Raw genomic sequence first — 13,065 nt, forward strand, 5'->3', positions numbered from 1 at the left:
CTCCGGTCCAAAGGTCTCCCCACCTCTCGCTGGCAGGATGTGCTCACTAATGCCCTATACTCCATCCGCTCCCTCCTATGCACTGCGACCAATGCCACCCCTCATGAAAGGATGTTTTTTCCCCCAGGAAATTCGAATCGGGAACGATCATACCGGTGTGGCTCACAGTTATCAGTCAGGTCTTCTTACGACGCCACGTCCGGTACTCAAAGAACGATCCCTTGGTTGACTGAGTGACTCTGCTCCTTGCGAACCCGCATTATGTCTACGTTGAGTACCTGGTTGGGCGGGAGGACACAGTCTCGGCAAGGGACCTAGCCCAAGCCGGATCAGGTGCAGCAGTGCCTTTAACCCCAACTTCCCCTTATTCCTTCTCACCCAGGTCATGTGCTTGAACAGAGGGACCAGCACCACCCCACCAGCTCAGGCCAGACTGTCAACAACGCCGTTGGGGAATTGAACGAAGCAGTGGCCGCACTCTACAGGCCTGCCGGCAACCCCCATCCCAGCACCACGGCGGTCACGCCGGATGGTCAGGCCCCCTGACTAGTACAGCCCCTAACCTCCATGCACCCTGGGGTCAGTTCTCAAAGAAGGGGTGAATGTGATAGTACAGATTCTATCACCAATGTGTATATGTACATGTGTACAGATGGTAGTGTAGGATGACTGTGATTGGCTGAGAATGTAGCCACACCTACTGGCAGGTCTTAAAGGATTGCTCCTAGCCAGACCAGGTCATTCTGGACTGGTCAACCTTCTTGTGATATGCTCCAGTCTTTTAGTTAATAAAATCCTTGGTTTGGATCAACAAGTCATTGGTTCTTTCGACGCGCTCTACACGGTGTCTGCAGACTTTCATGTTTTACTTCCTTAATCTAATTTTCTAGTTAATTATGGCTATTTGAAGAAATATCCCTAACCCTTCTTTCCTCTCCCCCGCCTGTCTCTTAGCCTCTCGATTTCTGCCCTATCACCTCTAGACCCTCTTCTTTTGTCCTTTATATATTTTACCTTTTTATCTTAGTCTTGATAAAGAGTTTTCACTTGAAGCTTTTTCGATACATGGATGCTATCAGGCCTGCAGAGTTTCTCCGCCAATTGTCTCTGTTCAAGATTCCAACATCTGCAGCTTTTGTGTTTCTCACTTGTTTAGTATTACTGATTTTCCTTTTAACTAGCTATCAAAATATGGAACAATTAGCATGGAGCTGTAAGGGAAGATCAAGTTGAAGTGAGATTTACCAAACTCTTTAATTGGGAAGAGTATGAAGATATTGTGTATCACTTGTTTGCAGAAATGGAAGGGCCTTAATTGACAGTAGCTTTATGATGTATGTTAATTGGTTGGTTAAAAAACATGAATGAATGATGTTTGAGCATTATAGTTGGTCAAATGAGTTTCCTTAACAAACTATATTTGGAGCTTAGCATTTCTCTATGTAACTAAATTACCTTGGTACAGGAATAGAAAGCATTGTTTCCTGGTTTGAAATCTGTGCAGTTAAGAAGATGATTGAGAGCAGGAGAAAGGATTTTGATACCCATCCAATGTATATGAATTCTGAATTTGAGAAAACTGGAAGTATTGACAGTGACCAAAAAAGAAATTGAAATAAATACTTCAGTTGAACAGAGCATTAGTTAGATTATATCTGGATAATTGTATTTAATTTAGAGACTGTGGCGGCCCACAATTATGGAGATCGGGCCGACACATCGCGCGACAGCAGATGCGGACAGAGATTGCTAAAGCGACTCCCAGGACAACGAGCCGGCAGGGTTAGAAGCTGGTCCAGCATCAGACCAACAGCCCTAAAATGGTGTTGGTCAAGCTTCCCAGCTAACTCAGCAGAAACAGGCTGGGGAAGAAGGGCATTCATATGGATTTTCCCACCCACTATGGATAAAGTAGTGTGTGTGTGTGTGTGTGTGTGTGTGTGTGTGTGTGTGTGTGTGTGTGTGTGTGTGTGTGTGTGTGTGTGTGTGTGTGTGTGTGTGTGTGTGTGTGTGTGTGTGGTAATAGATTCACGTTCCACAGATACTGCCTAATCTACTGGGTAGAACATTTTCTGTTTTCTTTCACATTTTCACCATCATGACAATTTTGTTCATCTGTCATGTCTGGTGTTATAAAGGGTTGAATCTTTAGTTTATATTCCATTAGGGCTTTATCTTCTTGAGTTTAAAAAGATCCAACCAGTTGAAGTTATAAAATAAAGGGATTTGATAGGATAGATACAGTGAAATTATTTTCTCCATTAGGTTTTTCCATAAAAAGGTAATCTTAAAATTAAATCGATTCTCTTTGGAAGTGAAATCAGAAAGAAAATTTTTGTAGTTGAAATTGTTCCCCAACAATTTTTACCCCTGTGTAACAAATTACGTAGCTTCCTACCTCCCCATTTCTGTTGTCACTTGTCAGACAGATGGGATGGTGGAAATTGGCTAAGAAGGTGCTAATAACTCATCTATCTGTACCCAAGTCTCGTGTGGCATCAATGCAGATCAAGTGTTCATTTCACTCTTCATTAAATATATTGCAGCCAATCAAGACAAATTCCCTTGGTTTAAAGTTAATGAAGTCAAAAGCCATTATGATTACTTGACTTGAAAAGTACAGAAGATAAAGTGAATCTAAGAAAGGTTTTAGTAGTTGAGTTTCAGTGACAAAAGATCCCTTTGCCTCTATTCAATGCACTACATTGTGTAGAGTAAATTCTGGAGTTTTCGGTTAACTTTAAGGAATGAATGTAACATTGAATAATTTAGTTTTCATCTTGCCCGAGAAGTCCGTTTTGCAAGACCCACTTAGTTGTCTGAAAGGCCTTACAATGATCCATGTAACTTCCACAGTGAGGATGAGCACTGCTGGGATTTCAGTGAGATTTTGGAGGAGTTTCAATATTGAAGGAAAAGAGCTACACCTGACCTAAGATTAAAATGGTTTTAATCTACTTCATTGCTATGCTCTGAGGCTAAAATTCTCATTCCTGCTAAATTATGTTTTTGTGTCTTGTGCAGTGGTTTTATATAATTGGTTGAAGCTTTGACTTTACACAGGTTGTTTTGTTGAATATAATGTGAGAGTGGAAGTGGAAAGAGTTCTGAAGTGAGGTTCAGCAAAAATGTTTTGAAGCTACTAATATAAAATTATGACAGACATTGATTTGACGTAACATCAGGGGGAACCTAAGATCCTATTAGACAGTGACATTGCAATAAAATGTACTTCAGTAAACAATGCCATGTCAAAAACAGAAGCTGCATGTTCATGTCAACTGATCTTTTTTTTACCCAGATAATTATAAGATGGGAGAACTGAAAAATCATCAATATTTAATTACCTTTTTCAGTTACAGTGAGTGTTGCATCATGAACAAAATGCTTTCACCAGTAGCTTGTACAATACAAATTTCTGCTTTTGATTAAGTAATCAAATGTATAATTACTTTTAGCAACTTGAAGTAACATTAAAAAGACTTTTCATAATCCTTTTAAACATCAAAGTAACAAGTGCAAAGATTGTCCACTATTTGTTTTTTTTTGTCTTTTAACAGAATATTTGACAGATGCTTCAGTTTGCAAAATGTTATTGAATAGTTTTATATGTATTCGACCTTGTACTTATTGGTAATTCATGAACTCCAAAGTTCAAACTTTTAATTTTTGTTTTATGCCTGTGTGCCAATTTCAAGGTCATAGTCTTTTCCTTGGAGATTTTTTTATTTTTTTATTGCAGTGGATCATTTACAGATTACCTAAACATAAATGCAGCAATGGAAAATCACAGCACAGTTTATCTCCAGCAGATTGCGTATGCCACTGACGAGAAGAAAAGGACAGCTGTTGCCTAGGCAGTGGGAACAATGTATCCTAGCAACAGATATACTTACAATGGAAACATAAGGAACATGAAGTGATCTGGGACATGTGGCTGGTTACCGTTGAGACAGTTTAATGCTGTGATGCTATGAAATGGGGAATAAAGAAATGAAAAAGTGCAAATGGTGAAGTGAAGTCTTTGTAAATGCATAGGAGTTTTGAAATATAGTTTTCCTCGGAATATTGTGCAGGTTGTTGATCTCTTCTAAATTGTGCTGCAGAATACAATGGTGTTCTTGTTTAATTAAAAATTAAAAGAAATTTGGAGAAAAACAGCAGGTCAAACTGTATCGTTTATTTTCACATACCAATGTGCCGGCTTGAACCCTTAATTTTCCCAAAACGTTGGTTATGTATGTTTATCTTTGCTGTGACCTGCTGAGTTTCTCCATCATTGTGCTTTTACTGCAACCATGGTGTCTGCAAACTCTTGTGTTTTACTTCTGTCTACTGTGAAATCTTTTGAAGGGAATGAAGAAATTCTCATTTTCTCTCTGAAGGGAGTTCTGTGGAATTCTCTTTCACTGCTCTCAAACTGTATGACCCAGACTCACTTCCACAGGGTTCAAGCCTTAAACATCGGTTTATGTGTATTTTTGCTGTTTGACCTGCTGAGATTCAATTTGTTTTTACTTCAACCACTGGGTCTGCAGACTTTTGTGTTTTATATCTAGTTTAATTAAGTAGCTTTTACTTTTTCAATAATCATATCTAACTTTACAAAATAAATGTAGATTTTGAAAAATTGAAATAAAATCAAGAATGATGTAGCAGAAGTGTTATAAGATGGTTGAAAAGTGCTAATTGGACAATTCAGCTGAAAACCAGGCTTGGTGTCCATAGTGCTCCGATGAAGATTGGTTTCATGCACAGATAAGTAGACCCCGACTTACGATATTCCTACTTACGATGTTACCAAGTTATGATGGTCAGAATCCATTGTTTTGATTTCAATTTCCGATATTTTCCCGCACTTGTGATACACGGCCGCCTGCGTATCTGAGCTCCTGATGCCACGGCCACCTGCGCATTCAAACTTTGGAGGCCACTGGCCACCTACACATCAGAGCTCCCGACCCCACTGGCCGCCTGCGCATTCAAGCTTCCGACCCCACAGACTGCATCTGAACTCTTGATATATTAAGTCTCTTTTCAATGATTTTCTGTGGCTTATTCCAGGAACGCATGGTAAGACTGTCACAATATGTTTATTTTTTATCTGTACAGATAGACCCCGACTTTTGATAGAAATCCCAGAATCAAACCCCATCATAAGTTAGGATCTACTGTAATGTAGATGTAGATAAATATTGGGAGAGTTTGGTAAAATTAAAGTAGGTTACATACGTACACATATTTTAAAACAGATCTTATTTGAAATACTGAAGAATTTATAGTCAGTGGACTTTACAGAAACTATGGAGAATGCTATGCACATTTCACAAGTAGGTGCTAATTGAAATGATGTAATTAAAGCAACAAGGAGGAGACGCTCTGGCTGTTGAAAAGCTCTTTGCAAGGGTTTTGACAGAGTGCATAGAAAGGTTAATCCTGGGTTCTGTTTACCTAAAGACAACAGCTTAACCTGTGGTTTGCTGAAGAAGGTGGGAGTTTTGTGGCAAGTGAGAGAGTCACATGGGCTTTCTAGCAGTCTCAGTTGGAGAGAGAGAGAGAGAGAGAGGGAGGTGAAACAAGCTCTCTCAGCTAGTGTGACACTGAAAGCAGCTGAACAGAACAAGCCAGGAAGCTTGTTGAGCTTAAAGAAAGCTCCAGAGCTGCGGATGGCTGGAAGTGCTATCTGTCTGATGTTTCTCTTGGAATAAAAGAAACAGAAAGGAACTCTGTAGTAGCCTGAAAGAAAGAAGTTATCACCTGGAGAACCCTGATGGGGCAAGTTTCATTAGAAAGACATTGAAGTGACTAATGGTGGTACCTCAGTTGTAGGAATCCTGGAACAACAAATCTTCCTCTCGCTCTATGAGAACTTTTCTGAGCAGTAAACATTTACCTTTTGAGCACCAAAGCCTTGTGAACTTTATACATGTTAAATTCTGTGCACAGTGTAAGAATTGCCTGCAGCCAGAGAACTTGGAAGAATGAGAAGTGACATTGAACTGTGAACCAAATAACTTTTCTTACATTTACATACACATCATGTACATGTGCCCTTAGAATTAGAAGGGGGTTAAGTTGGGTTTAGTTAAGTTAATAGAGGTAAGTTAAAGTTTGATTCTGTTTTAATGTTTAAAGATAATTAAAAACAACTTTTGTTTAAGTAACCATTTGTCGTGGTGAATATCTATTGATGCTGGGTTTTGGGGTCCTTTGGGCTCATAACACTAGCTGTAATTTACATGTAACTGTTCTCTCTCACTGCATTTCTCAGGGGAAATCCCTAGTGTTTATTGGGAGTGGTAGTATTATTTCTATTTATCTACTATTTAAACAAATTCTGTTTCCTGAGTAAATTAACTTTGTTTATGGTACACAATAGAACATCTGCTGACACTTGCACACCCATCCAAACAAATTTCTTTCTTTTCTTTGGCTTGGCTTCGCGGATGAAGATTTATAGAGGGGTATGTCCACGTCTGCTGCAGGCTCGTTGGTGACTGACAAGTCCGATGCAGGACAGGCAGGCACGGTTGCAGCAGTTGCAAGGGAAAATTGGTGGGTTGGGGTTGGGTGTTGGGTTTTTCCTCCTTTGTCTTTTGTCAGTGAGGTGGGCTCTGCGGTCTTCTTCAAAGGAGGTTGCTGCCCGCCGAACTGTGAGGCGCCAAGATGCTCGGTTGGAGGCAATATCAGCCCACTGGCAGTGGTCAATGTGGGAGGCACCAAGAGATTTCTTTAAGCAGTCCTTGTACCTCTTCTTTGGTGCACCTCTGTCTCGGTGGCCAGTGGAGAGCTCGCCATATAACACGATCTTGGGAAGGCGATGGTCCTCCATTCTGGAGACGTGACCCACCCAGCGCAGTTGGGTCTTCAGCAGCGTGGATTCGATGCTTGCGGACTCTCCCAGCTCCAGTACTTCGATGTTGGTAATGAAGTCACTCCAATGAATGTTAAGAATGGAGCGGAGACAGCGCTGATGAAAGCGTTCTAGGAGCCGTAGGTGATGCAGGTAGAGGACCCATGATTCAGAGCCGAACAGGAGCGTGGGTATGACAACGGCTCTGTACACGCTGATCTTTGTGTGTTTCTTCAGGTGGTTGTTTTTCCAGCCTTTGTGTAGTCTTCCAAAGGCACTATTTGCCTTGGCGAGTCTGTTGTCTATCTCGTTGTCGATCCTTGCATCAGATGAAATGGTACAGCCGAGGTAGGTAAACTGGTTGACCGTTTTGAGTTCTGTGTGCCCGATGGAGATGTGGGGGGGCTGGTATTCATGGTGGGGAGCTGGCTGATGGAGGACCTCAGTTTTCTTCAGGCTGACTTCCAGGCCAAACATTTTGGCAGTTTCCGCAAAATAGGACATCATGCGCTGGAGAGCTGGCTCTGAATGGGCAACTAAAGCGGCATCATCTGCAAAGAGTAGTTCACAGACAAGTTGCTCTTGTGTCTTGGTGTGAGCTTTCAGGTGCCTCAGATTGAAGAGACTGCCATCCGTGCGGTACCAGATGTAAACAGCATCTTCATTGTTGAGGTCTTTCATGGCTTGGTTCAGCATCATGCTGAAGAAGATAGTAAAGAGGGTTGGTGCGAGGACGCAGCCTTGCTTCATGCCGTTGTCAATGGAGAAGGGTTTGGAGAGCTCATTGCTGTATCTGACCCGACCTTGTTGGTTTTCGTGCAGTTGGATAACCATGTTGAGGAACTTGGGGGGGCATCCGAGGCGCTCTAGTATTTGCCAAAGCCCTTTCCTGCTCACAGTGTCGAAGGCTTTGGTGAGGTCAACAAAGGTGATGTAGAGTCCTTTGTTTTGTTCTCTGCACTTTTCTTGGAGCTGTCTGAGGGCAAAGACCATGTCAGTAGTTCCTCTGTTTGCGCGAAAGCCACACTGATTCTAGGAGGACATTTTCGGCGACACTAGGTATTAGTCTATTAAGGAGAACCCTAGCGAAGATTTTGCCTGCAATGGAGAGCAGCGTGATTCCCCTGTAGTTTGAGCAGTCTGATTTCTCTCCTTTTGTTTTTGTACAGGGTGATGATGATGGCATCATGAAGGTCCTGAGGCAGCTTTCCTTGGACCCAGCAGAGCATGAAAAACTCATGCAGTTTGGTATGCAGAATTTTGCCACCAACTTTCCAGACCTCTGGGGGGGATTTCATCCATACCTGCTGCTTTGCCACTTTTCAGTTGTTCAATTGCCTTATATGTCTCTTCCCGGGTAAGGACCTCATCCAGCTCTAGACTCAAGGGTTGTTGAGAGAGCTGGAGCAGGGCGGATTCTTGGACTGAGCGGTTGGCACTGAAAAGAGATTGGAAGTGTTCTGACCATCGATTGAGGATGGAGATCTTGTCGCTGAGGAGGACTTTGCCGTCTGAGCTGCGCAGAGGACTTTGGACTTGGGGTGAGTGGCCGTACACAGCCTTTAGTGTCTCATAAAAACCCCTGAAGTCGCCAATGTCGGCGCTAAGCTGGGTTTGTTTGGCAAGGCTAGTCCACTACTCATTTTGGATCTCCCAGAGTTTGCGCTGAAGATGGCTGCATGTGAGATGGAAGGCCCGTTTTTTCTCTTGCCAGGAAGGCTTGCAGGGTAGACAATCTCAGAAGAATAATGGGAACTGAAAGGAACAAAATATCAAACAAAATGCCAGTATCAAACAAATACTGAAACATAAAATGGTTGTATAAGCATACAGTCAAATCAGTTATCAATCAAAGAGGGATGGATTAGAATTTAGAGTTTAAATATTCTATCAGTAGTATATTAATAGATACTTTTTCTGACTCCCTAGATCCATTTCTTAATAGAAATAGTGTGTACTAATGTACAGTGCCTCAATAAATATTTATTGAAATGTATCAAAACAATGGTTTCTGCGGAGGCCTTCATTCTCGTTAAATGACAATGGCACATTGCCCTGCTAAAGAATTTGTGTAATAAATTAGATGTAGGATAAATGACAAAAAACATTGAAAAATCAGTTCTATAAAGTTAAAGGAACAACTGGCTGGAGGGGAGTGTGTATGAAAGATGCACTAAACTCAAGAAATTTAACTTTGATGGGATCAATGCATGGAGATGATTAAAATAGTAATTGTTACTTTGCATCTGTTTAGGGCCGAGTAAGCCAAAATAAATTTGTCCAGTTATGTTTTTATATTTAGAAATGCTCGGAATAATTTTCCTTGTCCATTAAGTGTTTTAGTTGTAGAGTTGATGTTTAGCCCCAATATACATTCTCTGTGCTTTGTGCTTTTGCTTGAGGAAGTTCTTTATATTGTTCACTGCTTTTTGTTGCTATAAATGCAAATTTATGGCAAGTAAATATAACAATCAAAATAAAGTTTAAGTTGTGTCTTTAACAAATTGCTTGTGGCCCATTATGAACCATAGAAGTCTCTAGCACAGAAACTTGTCGGTCAAAAAAAAATCTATTATTTCTCATTTGTTTCTTGGATATTGTCCATCAAATGCTCAACCAAGTACTTTTTAAAATGAGGATTTATTCTTTACCATATCAGGTAGTGTTTCCAGATCTGTACCATTGTTTGGGTGGAAGTATTTTTGTTAACTCTGTTCCATTGCTGACAACTATTACCTTAAATCTTTGAACAGTGAATACATGTTGCTCAATAGCAATATTGGTAACTTCTTCTATGGTCTAATCGAAACCAGAAAATGATTTGATTGGTTTTGTCAATACCTGTCAATTTACCACATTCTGTCAGGTCCATGTATTGTAAATGTCCTGTAGAAGTGAAGCTTGTACTCGAACACAAGTCTTCAGTATTTGATAACAGAGACACTGACCTTTTATACATTTCTTGATAATCATTTGTAGTGAAATTGAATAGGCGGAAGACTGATTTCTGTGATGCTGCAAACCTTGGGAGGAAACCAATCTCGTGGCATTTCTGGTTGAAGAGGATTGTAAGCACTTTATTTTTTTGTGGTTATGCACTGAGTTCTGTAATCATTTGAGGATGTGGATTTTCATCCCATTATCTTAATTATCCACTGCTATTCATGAAAGATATGAAAGGATTAGAGAGTTTTAATATGATCCATTGGATATTGAATTGCTTATCCCCACCTTTAACCATACTGGATATTTGGACCATGAAATCAGTGTGTGAGATATATTTTTGATGCTGACCAGAGCAGCAGTTAGATTTACAGTTCTGAACTGCTGGATTTGTTCTGAATCTATCCCATTCATCTCATAGTGCCTGAAAGCATGGTGCAGATATCGTTAATGTACAGGTAAAATTTTGAGTGTACTGGATTATGCAGTGGTTACTCTTACTAACCATACACAACAAATATATCAGCGTTTGGTAGATTATTCAGAGCAATGCCAACTTGCCTAACTCCATATTTTTTTGCACCAAATTTGGGAGCTGCACTTAAGAATCCAGTCAGTTTGCTTGGTATTGAGCCACTTTCCTGGTGAATGTTGAACTTTTCCATTATCGTATACTCAGTGATAATCTGGAGGTTCCCTGCCCACATTTTACATGTTGTCATGTAATTTCTGCCCTTGATGTTTGAAATTCTTGAGGCAACTTCCTTCTGACCGAGTTGCATTGTTCAAGTACCTGATTTGGGGATCATAATGGAGTTTTTGAGGATATTCGATGAAAGGTATGATCTTGTGATCATGACTCCGATAAGCAGTTCTTGACTTGTCAATGGGATAATTCTATTCGTTCAAGAGGAGAAACTGTGTGAAACAAACCAATGTTTTTTTTCCCCCTATAATAAAAGAAAGAGTTGAGAGATTTTCCACTCAACTGAAGTCCAAAGATATTTTAAACTGGAATAGACGACAAGATGAACAGATCGATCAATGGAAAAAAACAATTGTGCTTTCTGCCATATAGTTTTCCTGTTTGTCAGATCAATTTCACTGCATGTTTGCTATTTAGCAAGTTCAAAATAATGTGCTCTTTGTCATAGTCTTTGATAATAACTCGGAAGAGTATAACTAATGACCTTTCAGGTATGTATAGACAGACAATATTTTGAGATTGCTCTGCCATCTCTGATATGACTGATCTAATTTTGGACTTCACTTCCATTTTACTCTTCATAACTCATGATTTTTTTAGTTCTCCAAAATCAATCACACTGTCTGTTTTGGTCTGAGTTTACTTAATGAGCAAGCATCCATAACATTCTGGGGTAGAGAAGCCTATTGGAGAAACAATTCCTTCGAATTGCCCTTGGTTCTAAACTTAGCGAAACATCCTTACTACTTCTAACCTGCCCATCCACTTCAGAATCAAATATACTTCAATGAGATCTCCTCTTCTTATGCCTAATCAAGCTTTTCTGAGTAATCTTTTGTACCTTCTTAAAGAAGATTCTAGCCTATTAAGGTTAGGCTAGCCATCATATCATTTTACCTTTTTCCACATTCCCTCTTATTTTCTTGAACAGGCTGTTAACATTTGGTCTTTTACAATCCGCTTGAACCTACTCCGAATGTAGGAAATTTTGGAAGGTAACAACCAATCCACCTCCCACCCCAACACCTTTGAGAATCCCTGTTAAACCTTCATGTTTAGGGGATGTGACAGCTCTCATTCCCAATATTTTGCTGAATATCACTGATTTTAATTGTTTTAAATTACTCATTCTTTGTCCTTTGGTTACCTGCAAATTTTAGCATTCTTTTATTGTCTTCAGCTATGTAACCACAATATGGGATGAACGACCCAAGAGAAAGCTGTGCATGGAGAAGGTATTGAACTTGGGGTCCTGTCTGAGGAGACTTTCTAGTATTAGACTGTAGGCTCTGGACTTGCCCTGCTAGGTCCCCTTTTAACTGACCTTGAAGCCATCTCAGATGCTGCAGGGGGTGGGGGGGGGGGGGGGAGAGGGGGAGGGGGAACAAGACTGTTTAAAAAGCACCTGGGAAAGTAGATGCTTCTTTAAATTTCTCCATTGGCTAATTAGCTACAGCTATAAAAGGAAGGGGTACTTAAGTGGAGTGACCAGTGCAAGTGGGAATTTGAGGCTTTGGCTTGAAAAGCTTCAGCCAGCAGAGGCTGTGGTGGTGATGCCAGAGTTGAGACAAGGTAAGGACAACCCTGTCAAGGAACAAAAGGCTTCTATAGGGGAGGCACAGACAAGGACAGGTTTTTCCAACTGTTTTTCTATTTCACATAGAGTGGAATGGCACCCAGAGTAGAATGTGATAGTCAGGGAAACCAGTAGGTATTCCTGATAACTTCACCTGTAAGAAGTGCAGCTTAACTGCGGCTCCTTACAAACTGTCTTCAAGAATTGGAGCTGGAGTTGGATGAATTTCGGACCATTTAGGAGTCTGAAGGGTGATAGGAATTACAGGGACACAATCACACCTAGGAGGCAGGGTGACAGTCAGGAGAGAGAAAGGGAACAGACAGGCAGTGCAGAGTAATGCTGTGGCTATTCCCCTTAATAACATTTCTACTGTTTGGGATACTGTTGAGAGGGACAACCTGCCAGGGACAAATTACGGCAGTCAGATATCTTGTTCAGAGCCTGACCCTGTGGGTAAGAAAGGAACGGAGAAGGGGTGAGCTGTAGTGTGAGGGGAACAGATGAGAGATTCAGTGGAAAAGATTGAAAATCCCGGATGGTGCACGGGTCTGGGATATATCAAATCGAGTTCACGGCATTCTCAAGCAGGAGGGTGAATAGCCAGATATCGTGGTCCATGTAAGGATCAATAATGTGTGTAGTAAGAAGGGTGATGAGGTCCTGCAAAGAAAGTTTAGGGATTTAGGTTTGCCATTGAAGGACAGGACCTCCAAGGTTGTGATCTCAGGATTGCTATGTGTCAGTGAGTTTAGAAATAAGATAATAATGCAGTTTAACACATGCAGGAGGGAGGGCTTCAGGTTTGTGGTTCATTGGGATCTCCTCCATGAAAGGCTGGACTGTATCAGTGGGATAGTTTGCATCTGAACTGGAGTAGGGGGGAGAGAGGGGGCTAATATCCTTGCTGAAAGGTTTACTAGTACTGCTCCGGTGGCTTTAAACTAGATTTGCAGGATGGGTGGGGGGGAAGTAAGAGGTGATAAC

The 13,065-nt window shown here is 40.9% G+C and overlaps 1 protein-coding gene across 4 annotated transcripts in view; it reads left to right on the plus strand.

Moving 5' to 3' along the window:
- Positions 1-13,065, plus strand: part of nme7 (NME/NM23 family member 7) — a 140,501-nt gene that overhangs the window by 75,592 nt on the left and 51,844 nt on the right. Inside the window, exon 7 of one of the 4 annotated variants that reach the window (XM_069889271.1) lies at positions 383-589. The exons of the other annotated variants lie outside the window; for them this stretch is intronic. Within the exon in view, the coding sequence (XP_069745372.1) occupies positions 383-546 (164 nt within the window). The 3' untranslated portion in view covers positions 547-589. Of the gene's footprint in view, positions 1-382; positions 590-13,065 lie in introns of those variants that run through there. 4 annotated transcript variants of the gene reach the window in all.

The sequence above is a fragment of the Narcine bancroftii genome, chromosome 7 (assembly GCF_036971445.1).
Source record: "Narcine bancroftii isolate sNarBan1 chromosome 7, sNarBan1.hap1, whole genome shotgun sequence".
Classification (NCBI taxonomy): domain Eukaryota; kingdom Metazoa; phylum Chordata; class Chondrichthyes; order Torpediniformes; family Narcinidae; genus Narcine; species Narcine bancroftii.